General features: G+C 38.6%; 6 protein-coding genes across 6 annotated transcripts; 3 read left to right on the forward strand and 3 right to left on the reverse strand.

Moving 5' to 3' along the window:
- The first annotated feature begins 986 nt into the window (after positions 1-986).
- psenen (presenilin enhancer, gamma-secretase subunit) lies at positions 987-2,848 on the forward strand. Its single transcript, XM_029451316.1, has 4 exons — positions 987-1,146; positions 1,525-1,603; positions 1,891-1,995; positions 2,355-2,848. The coding sequence occupies exons 2-4, from the start codon at positions 1,543-1,545 to the stop codon at positions 2,492-2,494; spliced, it is 306 nt and encodes a 101-aa protein (XP_029307176.1). The 5' UTR covers positions 987-1,146; positions 1,525-1,542; the 3' UTR covers positions 2,495-2,848.
- Positions 2,849-4,063: 1,215 nt separating this feature from the next.
- Positions 4,064-5,700, forward strand: hspb6 (heat shock protein, alpha-crystallin-related, b6). Its single transcript, XM_029451315.1, has 4 exons — positions 4,064-4,245; positions 4,329-4,486; positions 4,879-5,001; positions 5,102-5,700. The coding sequence occupies exons 2-4, from the start codon at positions 4,331-4,333 to the stop codon at positions 5,255-5,257; spliced, it is 435 nt and encodes a 144-aa protein (XP_029307175.1). The 5' UTR covers positions 4,064-4,245; positions 4,329-4,330; the 3' UTR covers positions 5,258-5,700.
- Positions 5,613-10,851, reverse strand: proser3 (proline and serine rich 3). Its single transcript, XM_029451288.1, has 13 exons — positions 10,843-10,851; positions 10,323-10,338; positions 9,909-10,180; positions 9,296-9,447; positions 9,088-9,173; positions 8,411-8,496; positions 8,199-8,329; positions 7,770-8,008; positions 7,165-7,667; positions 6,892-7,084; positions 6,251-6,422; positions 5,925-6,006; positions 5,613-5,769 (listed from the first exon to the last, which is right to left on the reverse strand). The coding sequence occupies exons 1-13, from the start codon at positions 10,848-10,850 to the stop codon at positions 5,721-5,723; spliced, it is 1,989 nt and encodes a 662-aa protein (XP_029307148.1). The 5' UTR covers position 10,851; the 3' UTR covers positions 5,613-5,720.
- Positions 10,852-10,856: 5 nt separating this feature from the next.
- On the forward strand, positions 10,857-14,431 carry lin37 (lin-37 DREAM MuvB core complex component). Its single transcript, XM_029451314.1, has 9 exons — positions 10,857-11,392; positions 11,586-11,661; positions 11,753-11,803; positions 11,945-11,974; positions 12,071-12,156; positions 12,290-12,450; positions 13,394-13,525; positions 13,702-13,775; positions 14,050-14,431. The coding sequence occupies exons 1-9, from the start codon at positions 11,359-11,361 to the stop codon at positions 14,135-14,137; spliced, it is 732 nt and encodes a 243-aa protein (XP_029307174.1). The 5' UTR covers positions 10,857-11,358; the 3' UTR covers positions 14,138-14,431.
- Positions 14,432-15,569: 1,138 nt separating this feature from the next.
- On the reverse strand, positions 15,570-17,725 carry LOC115021132 (chemokine-like receptor 1). The gene is made up of 2 exons (XM_029451306.1): positions 17,593-17,725; positions 15,570-17,223 (listed from the first exon to the last, which is right to left on the reverse strand). Exons 1-2 carry the CDS (start codon positions 17,600-17,602, stop codon positions 16,178-16,180), a joined length of 1,056 nt encoding a protein of 351 aa, XP_029307166.1. The 5' UTR covers positions 17,603-17,725; the 3' UTR covers positions 15,570-16,177.
- Positions 17,726-18,351: 626 nt separating this feature from the next.
- LOC115021137 (chymotrypsin-like protease CTRL-1) lies at positions 18,352-21,379 on the reverse strand. Its single transcript, XM_029451310.1, has 7 exons — positions 20,832-21,379; positions 20,099-20,202; positions 19,934-20,013; positions 19,765-19,846; positions 19,462-19,642; positions 19,150-19,280; positions 18,352-18,513 (listed from the first exon to the last, which is right to left on the reverse strand). The coding sequence occupies exons 1-7, from the start codon at positions 20,881-20,883 to the stop codon at positions 18,352-18,354; spliced, it is 792 nt and encodes a 263-aa protein (XP_029307170.1). The 5' UTR covers positions 20,884-21,379.
- Positions 21,380-21,446: the final 67 nt, after the last annotated feature.

Consider the following 21,446-nt stretch of genomic DNA (forward strand, 5'->3'; position numbering starts at 1 on the left):
ACTTCCCCAGGTAATTACTTAAATTAAGAAAGAAAAAAAATTGTATTACTAGTTTTCTGAAATTATATGTTTAAATAGGCCTATGTGAATGAGGATTTATCTAGTGTTAACTTTTGGTGAATTTAGGTTACATCTATAGATGCAAATAGACAAAGAAAACAAAATAAACACCAAAATGTGTATTTTGGATGTTTTCCTTCCACTAGTCTGAAACAAGACATGTAACGAGGAAGCAAACTAGGGTTCTAACCAAAACAGTCATAACTAACACCTTGCAGAGGGAAAGGAATGTAGAGGCAGTTTGTTTGTCTATTTGGATGATTAGTGCCCTGTCTCTACACATTGCAATACAGCAGATGGCACTATGCATCTGTATTGTCCCTAGAAAAAGTTGGTGATGAAAAAGAGGAAGAAGCAGATATCTTCATCAATGGAATATAACTCACTTGTGTAGTGTATATATATATATATATATATATATATATATATATATATAGCAAAATAAAATGCTGAAGGAAGCTTTATAAAAATGAGTAATGTAGATTGAGTAAATTCTCCTCTCCATTAATAATTGAATGTTGACAGAAAGTACAACACTATTCAGTAGGAATATATCGTTTTTTCAAAACCAGTATCCTACCACTTGTGCGTATTTAAGATTTGATGGGCATACTAACATATCAGTCAAGTGTGAGGTGTCGGCTACTGTTAAAAACAACACTGAGTGGTAACAGCATGTGTGACAAACTCATTTATTTTCTCACACTGGTGAAAAGAGCTATAGGGGCCTACTGGAGTTTGAGATTGGAGAATAAATGGACTATTAAAGGATTGTTAAAGATATAGACATGTCGGGTAAGGGGAAGGAGGACGACTTTATTAAACATCTGGACACACCGGTATGTATATATATTTTAATCCGTTTATGAAAGCACATGAAGGCATTGTGACCAATTGTAGTAGTGACGCATGTCGCACACTCCGGTACAGTAGGTGGCGGTATGCAGTTCAGGGTAGCGAGTGCTTGCCTAAAAAATACAAAGAAGAAGAATGTGATTCAGAAGAAGAAGAGAGAGGAAGTGTTTGATTGTTCGTGTTTTGTTTTTTCCCGACGATTCTTTGACTTTTTGGACTTACTAATATCAGGTAAATTATCACATAAAAGTACAGTATCATAGTCCCATATACATATTATAAAACGACTTCGCCCAGAATCTTGAGACCTGTGTAAGTTACTAATGCGGTTGTTTTGTAGCAGTTGGAACACCCTAATGCTACATTGTTAAGCTAACAAAATGCTAACGTTAGCCTGAGGTTGATTTCAAGTCATCTGACAATGCAAACTCGGTCAGCAGACTGCTTTATTGCTTTACATTTTTACAAATGTCTAAAGATTACTTTACTTTAATAATGTTTAGTCCAATAGACGATAGCGTTTTAAACAGAGACATAACCAGCATCACATTTGTCACAAAAGTTTCACGTCTTCTCTGCACTATTGACATGTTTTTCTTTCTGATGCAGGATCCACACGATTTCACGATGAACCTGGAACGACTGCCCAATGAGGAGAAACTCACCCTATGCCGAAAATATTATTTAGGTGCTTAAAAATTAATGCCACGACAGAAAGAATGCCGATACAAAAATGTTTTAACTCTATTCTTTACTTTTCCCGTTTGATTTGTGAATTTTGGGTAACTATATAGCCAAGCAGTGTTAACACCTGTCTCCAAAGGTTATATATTTATATTAAAATTGTATAGTTCCAGTGACTGGGATACTTTTCTAAAACAACGTATTTGTAATTTGATAACATTTGCCTTAATTTTAAATTGTAATAGTCCGTAGTATTTTCATTGATCATGTTTTTCCACATTTTCTTCTCAGGTGGCTTTGCATTTCTCCCATTCCTGTGGCTGGTGAATGTTGTTTGGTTTTTTAAGGAGGCCTTTGTAAAGCCAGATTACACTGAACAGCTCCAGATTAAAGCATGTAAGTGTCTGCTACTTTAATACCAGAGATTTTACCAGCATATTAGCCTATTCAATATGTATTCAGAAACGGTACACTTTTAGTTTCATCTAATTGAAGTTGATCAATCCTTACACCTAAGACTTTAAATTAGGACAAAATATGCATCACATATTTTGGTAAAGCTGACATTAACAGACATTTACTTTTAGAGCTTGTGCAAATCAACTAATATGACTTAAATATGTCTTAGTATTTTCTTATGCTGCTGTTGATTATAGAATTTTATGAGCTTCTTTTTTAAAGAAAGCTTCAGGCAAAGCTAGTGTGTGTGTGTGTATATTGTTTTAATGCAAAGTACTTCTGTGTTTTTCATCTAGACGTGAAGCGGTCAGCGCTGGGGTTGCTGTTATGGGTTACAGTGCTCACCACATGGATTACAATTTTCCAGCACTTCAGAGCAGAGTGGGGGGAGGTGGGAGATTACCTCTCCTTTACAATTCCACTGGGCATTCCTTGAAAAATTCTTCTGTCAGGTCTTTTGAAAATAACTAATGATCCACTATAATGGACCAAAAATTATTTTCCTCTTTTACAGTGAAAAATTCTGGTGATTTGTCTGGTCTCTGGCGATTAATGTAATAGCTGAGTCACGTTAACTAACCCATTTAGTCTTCAAAAGATAAATGCTGTAGGATTCGAACATTTGTGTTTTTTGTGTGCTTGCCAAGGCATTTGAGAAAGTTATTTTTAGAGTAGGATAATTAATATTTTTTTCTTGATTTATTGTGGAGTTTAATGTTTGTGTGTGTGATTGTGAACTCCAAACTATTTTACTTGTATGAATGACAAATAAAAACAAAAATCCATAATGCCTCCATGTACTGTTCATACTCCTGTTGGCATATCATTATCACTCTTGGATCTATTTATCTGTATTATTGGCTTATTGTTTGGTGACTCATCAATGAGCTATTTTCTCCCTATATACTCCCAATGTTTTGCATTGTTATGGAAGGCTCCTAAAGTCTGGACAATCACCGGCGCCTGTTTTGAAACCCAATAACTTAATCGCTCCAAATGTCGCCACTTCCCTATCATCCTATATGAGTCATAACATAATCGGTGCCATTTTTAGTCACTCCAGTCAAAGCTTAAGTGACAGCTTCTACATTACTAACTGGGAGAACATGTGCCCTCCATATAAACTGGCTTGGAGTGTGCCAAGAACAAGTCAGGAGTATCGTCACGCACGGTAATTTTATGACGCAGGAAGTCCCGTAATAAAACAAATTTACAGCAAGTAAACTAAAGAACCCTTTTAAGGACATTATTTCAAGTGTAGTTTTATTGTATGTGTGTGTATACTGAACTAAGTGGTGGAAAGTAACGTGGTACATTTACTCAAGTACTTTAATTACACTTGAGGGACTTCCATTTTCTTTATATTTCACAACACGTCACAGGTTAATATTGTTCTTTTTACTTCACTGCATTTCTGAAAATGTTTGGTACTTTTACTTTTGATATTTACAAGTACATTTAGCAGATAAAGCTTCTTATTATAGAATGCAGGACTTTTACTTGTAATGGAGTATTTTTACATTGAGGTATTGTTACTTTTACTTAAAAAAGAAAAGAAAATCTGAATAGTTCTTCCACACACAGTGAGAGATGAGGTGGAAGCGCACGTGCTCTAGCATGTGTTGGAGACGTCCCTGCTGTCACTGTCTGTCTGGCTCACGAGGGTCAACAACATCTCTTTTGAACTTATTTTTGGATAGACCTTCCTTGACAACCGACCTTAAGCGTATATTTCGTAACAAGTCTTATAAGAAAACTTGAACAGTCTGTTCGTATCGTTTCTATCAAAGGTAGGAATAAATTGTAGGACACAATATTGGTGACGGCTAATAAACACGTTAATTGCTAATAAGCTCGCAACAGCTGCGTCACTCCCAAAACAATACACTATTATCCTATATGGCCCTGCCTGAACACCCAAGGGTACGCATCCAGGACATAACAGAGGCAAGGTGCCCCACTATAAATTTCCAGCTCATTATGCAACTCCAGTATAAAACACACACCGTAGCAGTCAGTCACGCCAAGCATCCAGAGAGCGCGGAGCTTGGAGTCAGACAGACGGGCGCACCATCGGTACTCACAGCACCTCATTTGGGACTTGGCACAAGCTGAGAACACACGCACTTGAACAGGGGCTGTCGTTTCCTCCTCGCACACTCATTTGGTCAGGGAATTTAAGAAGAGGTAAGTTGTGGAAAGTGGTGTATGCCTTGTAGTCGGTAGCCTCAATTGCTCAATTTTTTTAAGACTGTTTTTCTCCTGATTAGAAATGGACTTCATCATGCCTCCCACTTTGCCAGCTGGTGGTATCCCATGGGAGAAGGTTTTACCACCTCTTATTCCTCGGCTGAATCAGACTTATGGACAATATAACTGGTCCCCGAAATTACTGATTCCAGAGACTGATAATACCAGCTCTGCAGAGGTAAGTGCATTTATCTTTGCCTCAATAGAACTGCATGAAAACACAAAAACATATCCTTTTACCATGGTAACTTTTATTTTATTTTTTTTATATATATATATTTTTTTTTTGACAAAGAATATTGACCCATGGTCCCCTTAGATGCTTTTTTCAGAGCTTTCAACTTCATCTTACAACATTCTTCAACTGATGAAACCCCCAAGAAGCAGGTTTAAAAAAAGCAAAAAAGCATGAAAGAGTAACTTTCATGTTCAAATATCCTTTAGGCTACCTTTTTAACGGAATGGTGGCAAATAGGGCTTTTTTGTGTGTGCTATTTGCTGTGCTTTGAGACATTTTATTTCAATATAATAATAATAGATAATACACAGTATTTCCACTCATGTTTGTAGGTCAACTGTGACGACAGCGGTTTTACCGTTCAAGTTGATGTAAAGCTCTTCAACCCAGAGGAGCTAATGGTCAAAGTGACAGGGGACTTTGTGGAAGTGCAAGGCAAGCATGAAGAAAAAAAGGTTGGTATTGCGGGAGGAACATTTCTGTATTTTCTGTTTATTTACAATAGTAACTGCTCATCTTATCCTTGAAACTTGTATTCAATGTTTTGTTTTGAAGGATGGTGCAGGGGTTACAACACGGCAGTTTAACCGCCGCTACCGAATCCCAAAGGGAGTGGACACCATGGCTTTGGAGTCAGCGGTCTCTCCAGATGGCATCCTCATCATATCTGCACCGATGTTGCAAACCGAGGACTCCAGAATCGTGACCTAATCCCTTTAATGCCAAACACTCAAATTTCTGCTATCTTCACCATGAAAACATGTGCAACAGAAGCCTTTAAGAACTCACAGGCACTTTCAGAAATAACTTGAGGCTCCTTCAGTCACAGCAACACATGGCATGCATGTGCCAAAACACCCATTTGTTTTTGTTCCTGGCTCTGTTCTAATATTCACTGCTCTCTGAGGTTTGTATATACTGCTCTGCTATTACTCATCAATCTTACATGATGTTTAAAAGGAACCAGTCTTTGTAAATATTCTGCGTTCATAGTTCAATGTGCTGTTTTTGTGTGTGTGACTTTTGTAAAATGTATTGTAATTGTGATTAATGATGCACGCAAACATATCTCCAAACTCTTTAATGTGGAAATATTTCTTCAAAAATGAATAACTAAACTTTATTTCTTTATAAAATAAAAAAGTGAGAACGACCAAGCGCCTCTTGTCAATGTTCAAATAACTTGTTGCTCGTCCAGGAATTCATACATCGAGTCCACGTCACTAAAAGAAATTAAAAATACAGATTATAACGCTATAAAAACTATATTAATAGGATTTTAGGATTAACAGCCTTCTAGGAACAACATCATTTTACATTAATGATGACAAACTATTTGGCTAGTTGAACAATTAAATGTATAGGTTATCCGTTTACCCTGATCTGCTCCTTTACCCATTGTCTCTGCTTGCGAAGGACTTGTAATAAAGGGTCATCTTCAAACTCTTTTTCATCTGAATCTGAAAAAGGGAAAAACAGGACTGTTAAAGTTGACAACAGAATATTATCAGCTTGTTCATATAGAGGACCACCACCATAAGTTATTGTTTTGTTATTTAAATCATCAACCATCACTGTCATGAAGTTATAACTACAGCACAATTCAACATGGATCAGAATTCATGTGCAGAGAAAGTTGTAGAATATATTCTCCACAATTAACTACAGGGTAAAGGTTGGCACCCTTTGTTGCCTTAAACTCACCTTCAGCTTCTTGCAGCAGCTGTGCAATGACCTCCATAGAAGTCTGTGCATTGCAGGAAGGAACTGTGGATTGTGGAGGTGCAGTGGCAGTGCACGGAGAAGAAACCGACGACACAGGGATCCTTTGTGCAGGAGATGAATCCACCATAGGGAACAATACCTCTGAAACTACCTGACAAGGCACAATGAGAACACCCTACGGGTTAATGCTGCTTTTAATGACCTTAATGGCATTCTACATCACCAAATTATGATGCGTGACGTCAAAACAATACAAGATGTGCAGAGTGAAATCAGCACCATTCAAGATCAGTGGTAAAATAGAGTTTATTTAAATAATTTTTGCCATTTATTTCAGTTAATTCTAAGAGGGCTGCACATGAACACCTGCTTATCTTAAATTATACAATGTCTCAAAATCTCTTGAAGACAACTTGAAATAACTCGAGTATGGGTTTCTGTTCGGGAACGGTATTCTGAGCAGCAACACTCACATCTTTAAGTTTATTGTGATACTGCTGGCAAGTTATCAAGTCAGTATGACAGTAAGTCAAAACTATGCAGACAGCGTCCGTGACTTCATAGGGCCCTTGTCTTAAATCAGACCACATGGAGAGCGTTAAAGAAAATAACTTGAGAACCTGTCCTAAGGCACTGTGGATCGGAGAAGGGGGTGGTGCATGATCGCCAGTACACCTCTCACTGGAAAACCCCTGGCTTCGCTCCTGCTGAGGCTGCTCTACCTGCGGCATGACCTTTTTGGGAACTCTTTGAAGTGAAGAACTCCCGTCTGTAGAGCCAGGACCATCAGTATGTTCCCTATGCACAGTATATCTGCAAAAAAATGTACATTTAGCATTCAGATTTACATTTTGTTCACCCCTTTTTTACACTGTGTGCATGTTTCAATCTACCTTGTTGATTTCTTCTGCTTTCTGAAGGACGGCGCTGTCTTGTTCTCGTTCTTCTCCGACCCTCTTGTGTGGGCTTTCTCCTTCTTGTTCCTCTCAGATCTTTCGTGTTGACTAAGCCCCGCTCTTTCTGTAGCTCCAGATGAAGCAGGTGGTGGGGATGGCACATGTGCACGAAAAGGCTCATCAGTGATGGTGTTTATTGAGTTTCCAGGGACTTGGGTTTTTTTACAGACATCTATACTTTCTGAAATGTTTTGTTGCATGCTTGCATGCGATGACTGGATTGGGCAGGGCAGGACATCACAGAGTAAATGCATGTGTGCAGGAACATGGGAAAGAGTCCTGGGTTGAGACATTGAAGAGCCAGAGAGGGAAGGGAAGTGAGGTGGACCTGAAGCCGGGTGACATGATGCATCAGCCTCTTTGGTTTCTGGCCGGGGAGCTGTGATGTGCAGGTGTGTAGCGTGTTGTGAGAATTCATGAGGCTGAATACTCTGGTGTGGCTATAAATGATGCAAGAAAGAGGGAATTTAAATATTGTGTAAAGCTGAAATAAATATCAAAACAAAAAACATGAAGTAAATATCATACACCATGACTCCAACCTTGAAAGCCTGTCCACTGGCTGAGGGATGACTTAAACTGGGGGCCTGCCAGCTAAATGTCGGACCAAGCAAACTGGAGGGTTGCAGGGGCTGGGGCCACTCTCTGGCCTGCTCAATCTTTCTCCTTAAACGCCACTGGAACAAGATGTCCTCTTCCCGGCGTGTGGGGGGCACCAGGGAAGGAATGATAGAGGATTTTTGGGAGGACACAGCTTGAACGGAGTCCGAGTAGGCCTTTGCTGTAAATGTCCATAACCACATTGCTGAATAACACTGACACTGCATTACAGTTTAAAAACAAGTATGGAAAAAGAGGAATCATCTACTACAAGTTGCATAAGGAGGAACGGCCATGAGCAGGTTTAAATTAGAAGAAAAGTAACAATATTTAATCTAAAAAATTTATATTACTCGACACTCTTGCCTTACCAGTAGATCTTATTAAACTGGGAATCAAAGGTCTTCGCACTGGCTCTTCTACGCTGATCGGAGAAGAGAAATCTGAGCATTCCAGGCCCTCTGAGCTGACAGGGATAGATCCATCACTCAGAGTACATTCACTGTTAGAAAGACACAAAGTTAAGTAAAATGTGAAGGAATTAAATCAAGTTATCATTAATGTTACCCCCTTGTCTTCATACCCTCTCAGCAGAAGTCTGCTGGCCTTTTCTTGAAGGTATAGTATCTCTGTGTCATCCAATTCACCCTGGGATGTGTCTGACAAAATCTAAGAAACAATGAGGACAGACAGATCACAATTATGTTCTTGATATTTCACTTATAAAACTCTATAAATTCATAAAACTAGATAATTAAAATAGGCCTTTTCTGGCTAACAAATATACAGAGAGGTTCTTTTATGTTTTTGTGAGGGTGATACATTTAACATGAGCAGGCTGAACAAGCCATAAATGTGTCAAACATGGCTGCATAAACAATGGATTCCTAGGCATTCAGTAAACACAGAAGTTTCCAAATGGACATGTGGTGTGGTGTTGAAGTGCAAATATTTATATGCACTTAGTCGGTATAAGGCGTCTCTCCTGCAGACACTCTGCTTCCCGGGCATCCCGGGCATTCAGACAAACCTGGCATAAACCAGGGCAGGGTGCAGACCCAATAGTCCATTAAAAACAGCAAGAATAAAACTTTAAATGGAATAGTATCTGGTGTATTATTTTGTACTCTTTAAAGATATAACTATACATGTGTAGATAAGTTGTTTCCTACAATCAATGCCCCTATCGATTATGTTTAATAAAAGACAATAACTGCTATATCGTGGCTCAATCCCAGTAAACTCAAAAAAGGCACTCACAGTTAAGGATCCTCTGCCTGGGGAGAAGGATCTGTCATGTCTGAAAATGGAAAGTCCATGGTCATCTTTCACAGGCTCTATAACACCTGTTCAGAGGAAAGGATTCCACAGAAAGACTTTAGCAGCAAGGTTGCTTTCTACATTGAAATGTAGAATCTTGTGACAGTTAATAACACCCTACATTAAAACACAGTTAGTGAGAATGTACCCGTTTCTCTTGTTTTAGTTGGTGTTGAACTGCGAGGTAAAGATGAGGGTGACATCCACCAAAAAGGAAGCTGCTGTTCTCCAATGGCAGAAGGCATCTGCTGGCGCTCCTCTCGACTCTGTGGCTGACCATGGCGAAAGCGATCCATGTACCTGGGAGAGCAAAGGTCAATGCGGTTTATGAGTAGTGATTTAAATAGTAAGTCAAACAGACCACTGACCAGTTGATTATATCTTTCAGTCCTCACATTGCAGTTACCATGACTATGTTATTTTCAGTAATGCCTCACATATTGCAACTTTTCTTTACGAGAAAAAGTTACTGTTGAGTTTAAGAGGATAACTTAGGGCCACTGGTGGACTCAGTTGTGAGGGGGTGGGCAGTGGAGGCGACTGCCCTTCTTGGTGCCCACATGTTCCAAAATAAATGTTGCATAAATGCCCTGTTGGCTGCCATAAAATATGAAAAAGTGCCTTTAGGGTACCTTTCCAGCTGGTGCCCTTTTTTTTTTTTTCACCCCTGTCCCTCAGACAGCCTGAGTCCGTCAGTGCTCTGGGCATAGACACTGCTACATTTGAGGGTATGGTCTTGACTCTATGAAACTAAAGCATACTTTGCCAGCACTGAATCTTGCTGAATCGCTAACTCTGAGGAAACTCTGGATTTTGCTGCTCTCTCAGACTGTTTAGGTGTTTCCATGTCAGATGAAGTACTGCTCGCAGGAAAAATTCCACAGTTGGTGGAGGGCCAGGACTCTGTAAAAACAGGTTGTCCATCCGTGGCCGCAAAAAGTTGGTCACGTTGCTCAAACAGCCGTTGACTCTTTGGGCTCAGAGTGTGTAATTGAGGACTGGATCGCTGGTTTGAATGTACAGGACTCAAAGTCTGCAAAAGAACAACAAAGTGATAGACATGTTTGCAAAGACTTAGTAAAGAAAAATTGCAGTAGGCTATATGTAAAGATTACTTGTAACCAACTGTAACTATTTTAAAGGGTATTAAAACAAATGGGATATTTAGATCTTACCTGGATTTCATTACAGCTTTAGAAGGTCAGAGGTGATTCATAGTAGCACAGAAGAAAAGATGATCAGTAGAAGTTGTTTCAGTGTGGCTCTGATTTAGACCTGGTCCCAAATGAGCTCTTTGACAATACATTATAGCTGGATCGGCATGGCTGACTGATTACTCACGTCTTACCGTAATGTAACTAACAGTTCATTTAGAAAGACGAAAACACCATTATCCACCAGCCTTCCGAGTTGACATGGCATGTCCACAAAAGAAAGTTACCATGGAGTCAAACGCCAATACGACACACATTGTCCATAAAATAGCCAATGAAAATGCTACAGCGGTCACTTTGAAGGTCTTATTCATCCAAAGACTTTAACTATTTAACTGAAAGCATAATTACTTTGCTCTTTTTGATAACTATAACATTATCGATGAAACCAGAAGCAAGCGCCAATGTTTATGCCGATCGCTTTTACTACAAGGCCACAGCCAATAGGCACCAAGTTTAATATGATCGACATACAAGGTACCCAATCATGTAGAACGTCCTTGCAGCCCAAGCGCCAATCAGTTAATAGGAAATCGGAAGCGCGCGGAAGAGGAACGTCTGTGAAGGCTGCGTTGATCGAAAACAAGCTAAGTTAGCAACGGTTATTTGAACCAGTAATCGCAACGGTACGATATAGTAATTAAAAATCACAGTCTGTAGTTTATTTCCAGCGAATGTATGATAACCGCTAGTGGTAACTGTTAGTCACCTAAGAGTCATAGCTACATTTAGATAACATTTGGCTTGAGAAACTAGCTTTAACGTTATCCTAAAAGGTGGCTAGCTGATGGTCAACATACCTAAACGGCAAGCTAAATTAGCTAACGTTAGCAAGCAAACGTCCAGTAGCAGTCCTGTGTTAGTATTATCAAGTAACAAGTCGTTATCAACCTGAAGACACTACATTTCGGTGACCGAGAGTGGACGTGTAAAAGTCGTCGTTTCCCATAATTATCGCTACGGTTCCATATCATTTAATTAAAGAAAGGTGGAGATAATGCACCACGTCAAGATCAAGACTGAAAGGCTAGGTGAGTAACGTCACTACATTTTTCACCCCAAAGTTAATTTGATGTAAAAGTACACTCCTGATCAAAGCCACCTTATTGCATTTGGTTAGTCATGCATTCAAATGAACTCTTTATTGTGAGTGTTGTCAGTTACGTTAATTCTTGTTTTTTTATAAGACACCGACTGTTTACATTCAATATCATTATTCTGCAGATTTAGAGGGGGCTTCAGCACGCAGCAGATTGGATGCTGTGTTAAAGGGACTGGTAGAGAGGAGTGAAAATGAAAGGTCAGTAAAACTATTATTATTAAGATTTTAAAAATAATCTAATGATTGTGATTACTTTTCAATCAGACCAATATTGTTGTGTTTTTAACAGGGAGCAAAATGAGGGTGATACTGGAAAAATATCAGCGGACTCGTTAAACAAGTATGTATTTATGGTTTGGATCTCAAATATTTTGTAGAATGTATGATATACTGCAGCTGGTGAAGTTATTAAACATCTGTTATTTCAACATTAAATATAAAGTGTAAAAGCTTGTTGTCATCTTTCACTTGCTATCTCTAGGGATTTGTCTCCATCATCTGCTGGAAAAAGGCAAGTGTCTTTTTTTCAACTGACCTGACAGTTAGTTAAAAACCTAATATTTGTTTGTCTACATTTGTAGCTGAATCCTTGTTTTGATTTTTCCAGGCCGTCAGCTCGATTTCCACAGCACCGGAGGAAGAAGCGAAAAGAGATGGATGAGGGCATACCAGAGAGCAATCAACATAAACAAAGTAAACTTAGTGCAAATATTGTAAATTATTCAGGGAGAAATTACATTATTTGTCCTTCAGTTACTGTGTGGTCACCTGCCTTGCACTTCATTGTACAATTTTAATCTTCCAATTTTCTGTCTGTCTTTCTTAGATGCTTATATTATTAAGTTGTTTGATCGCAGTGTGGATCTGGCTCAGTTCAACACCAGCACCCCACTGTATCCTATTTGCCGTGCCTGGATGAGAAACAATCCTTCTGTTCGAGTGCCACCTGCTTCCCCAAGCCCACCCCACAGCATGGTGGAGGATGAGGTGAGGCCATGCAGTTATGTTGGATAACTTCGATTTTATTCCAAATATTACATTACAGGTCATTTAGCAGACGCTCTTATCCAGAGCGACTTACAGTGACCTAACTACAGGGACAGTCCCCCTGGAGCATCTCAGGGTTAAGGACCTTGTTCAGCCCTGGTATTGAACTCTCAACCTTCTGGTGTTGTATTTGGAAGCCGTACCACTAGGTCATCACCACCCAATATGCAAATGTCACTAAACAGTCAAGTATAACTAAAATGATATTTTACTGAAAATCTTGTCATTAAAGCTGGAAATACTCATCCACTGTAGATTATAACGGAGGATTTAAAAAGTTTCTAGCGTCCCATACTTATGGTGGCCAGAAGTTTTATGACAAACAATATAACTATGATATTGCATCAAACTTTGAGGGGCTACTACTGATGAACCTTACACTATACCTCGGATTATTCTTATTCGGATTATTTTCCTTCTGAAAACGATGGTAGTCACGGTAAGGATAATGGAACTTGTCTGCAGTGTTGTCACTACCACAATGTTTTACCCCTGTATGAAGTAAACCTGGTACACCTGGAAACCCTATTGCAGAGCGCAATGTCTGTAGTTAATGCTATATAATCAAAACTCTTTTTAGTGCGTTTGTTTGATGATGGCAGGTTTCTTTTAAAGTATTTCAGTCGTAATTTTTCAGTGGTGTGAGCACCACAAACATTATATACTAAAACACCACCAGTGGTAAGTTTTTGGGATTTTGTAATTTAAACTGATCCTTTTAAAACATAAATGTAAAACATAAATGTATAGTACTTACTTGACAGTATTAGTGATTTCTTAGCTCTAAAGATGCCATTATGCCGCCATGGTCTTTGGGCATCATAACACCAGGAATACTTTTGTTTAAATTGCTGCTTTTTATCCAAATTTCTTTCTTTTGCAGCTTACAGACATGATCAATGGTAAAGGTCAGATTGTGTGCAGACTCCCTCCTCCAACCTCCTGTCCAGTCAGCACTTCTGGTGAACCCATCAATCTCAGGATCCCACAGACTGAAAAACCCACTGTTACCAAGGTTCTGTATATTATATGCATGAGTATTATATGCATGAGTATTATTGATGTTTTTTTACTTGCATAGTGATTCTGATATTAAACGTGTGATATCTATTATAACCTCATATTCATTCATTTAAAAAGTGAACAAACGAAGCCTAACGAACTAAATCTAAACATGTTCTCTTTCCACAGTTAACAGATGCAGTTCCTGTATCAGGTTCTCTCATATGTGACCACATGGAACGTTGGAAAAAGATAAGGCAAAAGTATGTTTTTCATGAAAAGAAACTTAAAAATACAATAATTATTTACATTTTCATTGACCTGTGGACTGTAGTCAACATACCTTGAGGTCAGCCATGGATGTTTTTGTGTTTCACTCGGTCAACATGTAACACACTGTCACCGGTACGAAGTCTCGTAATGAAGTACAATTCTGGCGAGTTTCTTTGTAAATTAGTTGTTTTCATTTCTTTAACCACTGACGCATTCAAACGTTTGGAGTGAGTTGAGCTGACCCCGTTTTTTTTTTTCTTCCAGATGGAAGGAGTGCTCTAACAAGAACCAGTTAAGATACAGTGAGAGTATCAAGGTCCTGAAGGAGATGAAGGAGCTCTATGATCGCTAACCGGCTTGTTCTGTAGTTCTCCACCACAGAATGGACTCTATGCAGTTGGAAAGGAGCCATGGCATAGCAGTCAGTTTAAACACACCTGCCTACACAATCTAATAGGAAAGCATGGACAGAACCTTGAGCCTTAAATAGAACATAATGTCCTATGCATTGCAGAAAATAAATAATTTGATGGATTTTTTAATTTGCTGCAATTGCAGGAATGTGTTTCAATGTGATGGAGGACTGTTTTTATTTGTAAAAATTCTGTGTAGATTTCTGAATAAATGAATGAGTTTTCCAGACAAACTGAACTCCTTTCTGTGGCATCAATAATAAAGTCCATTGTTGTCTTTTCCACTTTCACATTTACTTCCTTATCTTCAACACATAAGTATCGGAGAATACAGAAACTACAAGAGGTCTGATTTAGAAGATTCAATTAGTCCATAGGAGTAGCCTATAGATGACATTTGATATTCACTATGACTCATTCTTTTAAAATGCACCAACCATCAAGGCCAGAGGTAAAGCCCTTATAACTCCACATCTAACCGATTACATTTCATACTCACAAGTGTCAGTTAATGAATACATCCTTAAAAACATCTTCTCTGTTGTAATATTGCAGACTTCATGGTAGTTACAGAAAATTATACAATGACTTGTGCTCTGGTGTGCTCAAGATTGCATCTAAACCAGATGAACAGTGCAGGAAGTGTAGCCTTTCTTTACACATAAATTCACTGTTTGTCGACTGTATCTCTGATCCATCGACATTTTCATTGATTTACAGATTTATCTGTTAAGTGTTGCACAAAGTAATGAAAACCGTGTAACTGTCTTAATACTTTCTTTTTTAACTACACAAGTATGTGCTCTATTGGCTTACAAAACGTTAAGAGTTCGCTTCAGAACAGAGAGCCTTTGAATTGCAGGTGTCGTTAGAGGACACAATTCGTAACATAAATATGAAATTGTAAAGATATATACTATATATATTAGGACTTTTCTATTTCCTCTAGGTTTGTCTTGCAATTTATTTTAGTAATGGTATATCAGAACCTTTTTAGTTCCAAACTGAAGCAAGTATACAGAGTACTCTATGTGCACAATATAGTTAATGACTAGGATCCACCCCAGTTCATTTGCTATACTTTTAGAAACTGCATACAAAACAATGCAGAGGAAGGAAGTGATTTGTGAATTGGATAAGGAACTAACTGCAATCATACATACAATCATAGTTTCTCATAGCTGTACTTTCTTTGTTATTTCCTTACTCCAAACTGCACTTTTGATTTGTGGTGTGCTTTCAATTAATCTGACAGTGGTCGGATTTAGTATTTTTGCAAATGCAACTAATTGTGGTATCCTGTAAAATAAAACACTGCCTGGGGTGTAGTGTGCACTCGTGTTTGTCATGTAGAAGGAAGAGAACAACTCATCAAAAATATGCTTTTATTCACTGTATTAACATGCATGTAGCTCAATTATTAAAGCATTGTCTTGTGTGACAGTATCACGAATGCTGCTATGGACGATTAGCCTGTCGATACCCATGTGTAAACAAACTGGAGCATCAAAAGCTTACAAACATCAACATAAAACTGGTCTCTTGGTCATATGAATTATAGGCAAATCCATATCTGATGACTTGATGGTTTCCGTTTCATGGTACAAAATAATTCATAGTTACACAAAGAACACAAAATACACAAAGAACTTAATATTTACATCTTAAAGCACACCCACACAGGTGTTTTCAATCATTCTGGCTGAACAGACCTGGATCATATTGGGAGCTATGTGATGTCATCGAAATGAATGTAGTAATGAGAAAAAAGGTGGAAGTTGTAACAGGTGCAACATAAGTAACAGGGGAGTCAGGGAGGAAGTGAAAACACCTGATACAAATATTCAACTATTTGTTTCTGTGCACAGATTGACTGACCAAATTAATTCAACATGTCATTTTCAGTTTGTGCTCTACTTTTCTCACCATTGATTACGAGTTAGTTTTTTTGTTATTGTGGACTCGGACTACAGTCTTAATCATTGCTCAGTGTCTCTCTTCCCAGTGATAATCACTTGGCTTTCGGTGTTACAGGATGAGGCTTTCCTCTCCACAGGTTCAGAAGAGTCAGACTTCCGGGTAACCCGAGAAAAGTGTGACGAGAAGGAGCGAGAGGACGTAAATGACAAGTGGTCCTCTGTCAGGGCACTTTCTAGCACAGAGCATATGGACTGCTTGAGCTTTTTCTGGAATTCATCACACAAGAAAACGTAGAGAATAGGATTCAGACAGCTGTTCATAAAAGCAAGACTCACAACCAGAGGACCGACAATCATAGCAATATGTTTGAGATCTTCGTTCTTTCTGGACGCTAATTCAATAAACATAAAAACATGATAGGGCAACCAGCAGATGAAGAATGCAAGAACGACAGAGAAAATGATTCGGTTAGATCTCTTTGTTCTTGTCCTCTGCAGACGCCTAGCACGAACACTTATGGCCACATAAGATACACATATTACCATGAATGGGATGAGGAAGCCTATCACAAAGCGAAAAATATACAGACTCCACAGTTGTTCAATTGATGCAGAATAAAAACAGTACATCTTCTTATTCATTTCCCCAAAATTCCGAAAATACGCTATAGGAGCGCTGCAGACCCCAGCAGTCATCCAGATGATAACGCATATGAGCTGGGTTTTGCAAACGGTGCGCTTGTTTTGTGCCCACACCACCAAACATATTGAGAGGCAACGATCCAGACTTATGGCTGTCAGAAGAAAGATACTGGCAAACGTGGTGACTGCATTCAGAAAGTTGTTGAGCTTGCACATGACTAGTCCAAACTGCCATTGGTGTTCCTGAGAGATAGAAATGATCGCGAAAATCAGGCAGATCATAAAGAGGAAGTCAGCCAGGGCCAAGTTCAGAAACCAAACTGAGTTAACCGTTCTCCTCATCTTGCAGCCTGTCACGTAGATAACCAGACTGTTGCCAAGAGTCCCAACTATAAGTATCACACAGTAGATGGCCAGGGAGGCCCTCTGCACATGTGTGGCAACCCCAGTGGAAGTGGTGTTATCTAATAAACAAAACAAATGTGTTATTGCTGACATTAGTACCTTCAGCCAAATTCCTTAATATGCACTGAGAAAACAGATAATTGATTACTTGTATAACCAGATTGTGTAAATGATGTGATTTTAATTAACTGTATACTGTTCTGTAGTATTTATTATTGTATTTTAGAATGCTCCTGTCCTGTCACATGTTCTATGTCTTCCACTATAGTAGGCACAAATACATTGTATTACATTGCAAGTTGACTTTTCCACTAATTTTACTCGATTGCTGTTGTGTAAAAGTATTACTTATTAACTCAAATTAAGGTTTATGCGTGCATATTTTAAATCAGTCTGGCAAGAAATTATGGTAGATAAAAGTATCTTACCAGTCCCCATTTTTCTGGTGCAGCGAGGCTCTGTCTTTATTTCTGAGTTGATCTCTATCTGGCTCTGCTTTTACTCATCCTCTCCCTGATTACTCCTCCTTCTCAGTTCATGCAGCTGCCAATGAGACATTACTTATGCTGATACCGTGGCTTTTCAAAAAGGCATTAAATTACAAGAACACCTTAAAATATGATGCAAATCCAACAGTATTGCATGATCTTGATATTACTTAAGCTGACTAAGCATCACTCTAATATTGCTTCACATGGGTATTACTCATGTAGAGCAGGGCTTATATGTTTTTTTCCCAACCCCCTGTGTGTGGTTACCTAACTCAAAACTTATTTTCATTGCATTTTGATATTTATCTTTAAATGGTTGTATCGCACAGTAACACCTTTTACCCCTCACACCCAATCACACCCAATCACACACACTCATCCTACCCACAAACACACATGCACGCACACACACACATGCACACACACACACACACACACACACACACACACACACACACACACACACACACACACACACACACACAGACTGTATGTGTCACACTCGAGCATATCCTGCTGACACAAATGTAAAGCATGGAAACAAACACAAGTGTTTTTTTAAGAGTTATATTTTAAGCATGATTTCTCACAAATGCATCAAACATAGCTGTACAGCGAGTGGTTGTAACAATTCAAAGTTAATAGAAATAGTAACATCCATGTGACTAATATTGATGATCACAGTGATCATGCACGTTAGTTGGAAGCAACAATCTGATCAATCCAGCTGCGCAGGTAGGACACACGGGCATACACGGCAGGGGTGCGCACGTTGCAGTTAGAGGTGCCCCAGGACACAATACCTACAAGGGACCACACTCCACTGTTCTCACAGACCAGAGGGCCACCAGAGTCACCCTGAAATGAAACAAATATGTTTTTCTTTCAAAAATATGCATGGGGTCGTATAATAAAATCAAACCTAGGATTAAGCTCTTGACGTTTCTCGGGATGCATTGAGAGGACTTTGTGTTCAGTTTTGTACAGGATGTGGGATGTGGGCTCAAAAACAGAAGAACATACGGCAAGAACATAATTGTTAAGTAAGAAGATTGAACCCTTTTTAGTAAAACTTTCATAATCAAGTTATTCATGACCCATTACTTAATGAATGAATGACGTTGTTTGTAAATACTACTTTTATGTGTTCTGTGAATATTGAATTATCCATTATCCATTTGGATAATATGTGTATCATATTTTTAAATGTTTAAGTAATTCTTAGTTTTCCAAACTATTACCTAATACTCACTTCTAACACTTTATTTTGTTTTATACATTTTTATCAACAAATTATGATTCTCACAGTTCTTTAAATGAATTGTTAATCATTACCTAATGTTTAAAGATTGATATATCAACAAATAATGTATAATTTATATAATATGTAAATATTAAAATTGGTTTGTGAGTGACTTGCAGCTGATTGCTGTTTTTAAGAATTAAGTATTTTTTTTCACAAATATGTATTTCAGGCTTTGACATGGTTGTTACCTGACAGGAGGACACTCCAGAAGCACCACCACAGATCATGGCATCAGTGATTCTGTTATAACCCCAGTATTGCTTGCACTGAGCCGGGCTGAGCAGAGGCAGGGCAGTCTGCTGGAGGTAACGGGGGCTTGCTGAGAACAAAGAAGAAAAAGAGATGAGGCTTGTGTCTCTTCTGACAGTAGTCAAATCTCTGCGGCGAAGAGTGATGCAGCTTGCCGGTTACATTATTATATAGTGGATATTTTATCATTGCTTTTATATTCTTCCTTTGTGGAACTGTTCATACGTCTCTAAGAAAGCAGGCTCACTCACAGGTTTGGCCGGTCTTTCCCCACCCAGTGGTGACACATGTGTTTCCCGAAGGGATGTTGGTGCTGGAGGTGGCCAGGCACACAGGTGACACACGGGATGTCATCTGAGCTGGGGAGGACAGCTTCAGAAGGGTGACGTCATTGTTGAAGTTCTGGGCGTTGTAGTAGGGGTGAGTGATGGCCTGGGTGGAGAGGTGAGCACAAATCATAAGCAAATATAATGCCATTTTTAAAAATGATATATCTACCCAGGAAATTCTGATTCCAGTAACAGAAATAAAAGGAAGCTTATGGTGTTGCTTACCTTAGAAATGGACTTGACCTGAAGTTGCTCACTGTTGGACTGACGATCATGTTCTCCCAGGATGACACGGTGGTTTCTAGAACTTGAGGGAGCAAAAAGCACACAGGAGTGATTACAGAGATGACAATGTTGGGATTTTATAGATGTGGAACACGACAAAATTACTTACGACACACGGCAGTGAGCAGCAGTGACAACCCAGTACTGGTTGATCAGGGATCCTCCACAGAAGTGGAATCCTCTACTATCCTAGAAGTTTGAACATGCATATCAAAAATCTTTTTCGTAATGACATTTTCTGAATTACAGATGAACTTTTTATTACTATGGTTACCTGAAGTGAAACCTGCCAAGGCCAGGATCCAGACACAGCGTTCTGCCCATTTACAATCTTGCTGTATCCGCTCACTTGGGGCCTGATAGAAGGCACTCCACACCCTGAGCCCAAATCACACAATCAAAAATAGGGGTGTAAGAAAATATCAATACACTTAGTATCGCAGTAATATGTTTTGTGATACTGTATCAATTCTCAAAAACACTTTATTGATTTTTAATTAATAATTAACATGGGAAGAACTCAGCCAATCATTTATTTCACTTGCAAAGATATGCACCCTCTCAAAGTAGTGCTATGATGTTGGATTTTACAGTGACTGTGGTAAATGCACACATTTTTACACACTCAGATTGTATACATATGGTGGTGTGTTCTTTATACTAAGACAGTTTTCCAAAAAAATTGTTTAATTTTCTTTTACAATATATGGACTTGCTTACATTATTGCAATATATATCAATATATTAATATATCAATATATATATATTGAATTGTAACCCCTGTGTCATGATGTCATGATGCATTGTATGGCCAGATTCTTGCCAATACACAGCCTTAATCAAAAAATGTATCTGCTTGTAACACAATAGGGCACATATACCAAGAAGTGTTCTATTGTGTTCAAATTCTTCGAAACAGATAAACATCAAAATGAATTGCTACCACACTGTTGCAGAAACAATTCGTACAGATTAATGCATCCGATACTAAAGTTCAAGACACTTACCCAGTGCAGAGACCACAAGAGCGAAACAACTAATGAGCAAGAACATGGCCATGTCTCAAACAGGGTTCACTTTCCTGAGTGTCATATCTGTAGCACACTGGCTTTTATAGGTGTATACCACCCATACATGACCCTGAGATCCATGTGTACCACTCCATACTGCAGGTACAGCTGCACCACACACATCAATGACTGTGATAAGTCTGGGAAGAGAACATCTGGTGATAAGCACCTAAAATGAGCTATACCTGAAACATTCATCCGCTTAGTCTTATGCTATGTTTGTGGCTTTTAGCAAACAAATTTTACAATCCATGTGTTCTTAAATTCATGTTCAGGATACATTTGCATCACATTCAATATGTTAAGCTATATACACACCATAATCTTTGACGACTACAGCAACACCTTTTTTATCATCTCTTAAAAAAATCTATTTCCTGTATGTAAGACAAGCTAATAAACAGGAAAAAGGATATTGATCAAAACCATAGTGATGTGTTTACAGGAACCAGTTTTATCTACAAGTTTCAGCAACTTGAGAGTCCCAGTGCATACCTATTTTATGCACTAACAAAAATACTGTATATGAGTTATTGAGAAATGTAATGGTAT

Source organism: Cottoperca gobio, chromosome 16, assembly GCF_900634415.1.
Source record: "Cottoperca gobio chromosome 16, fCotGob3.1, whole genome shotgun sequence".
Taxonomy (NCBI): Eukaryota; Metazoa; Chordata; class Actinopteri; order Perciformes; family Bovichtidae; genus Cottoperca; species Cottoperca gobio.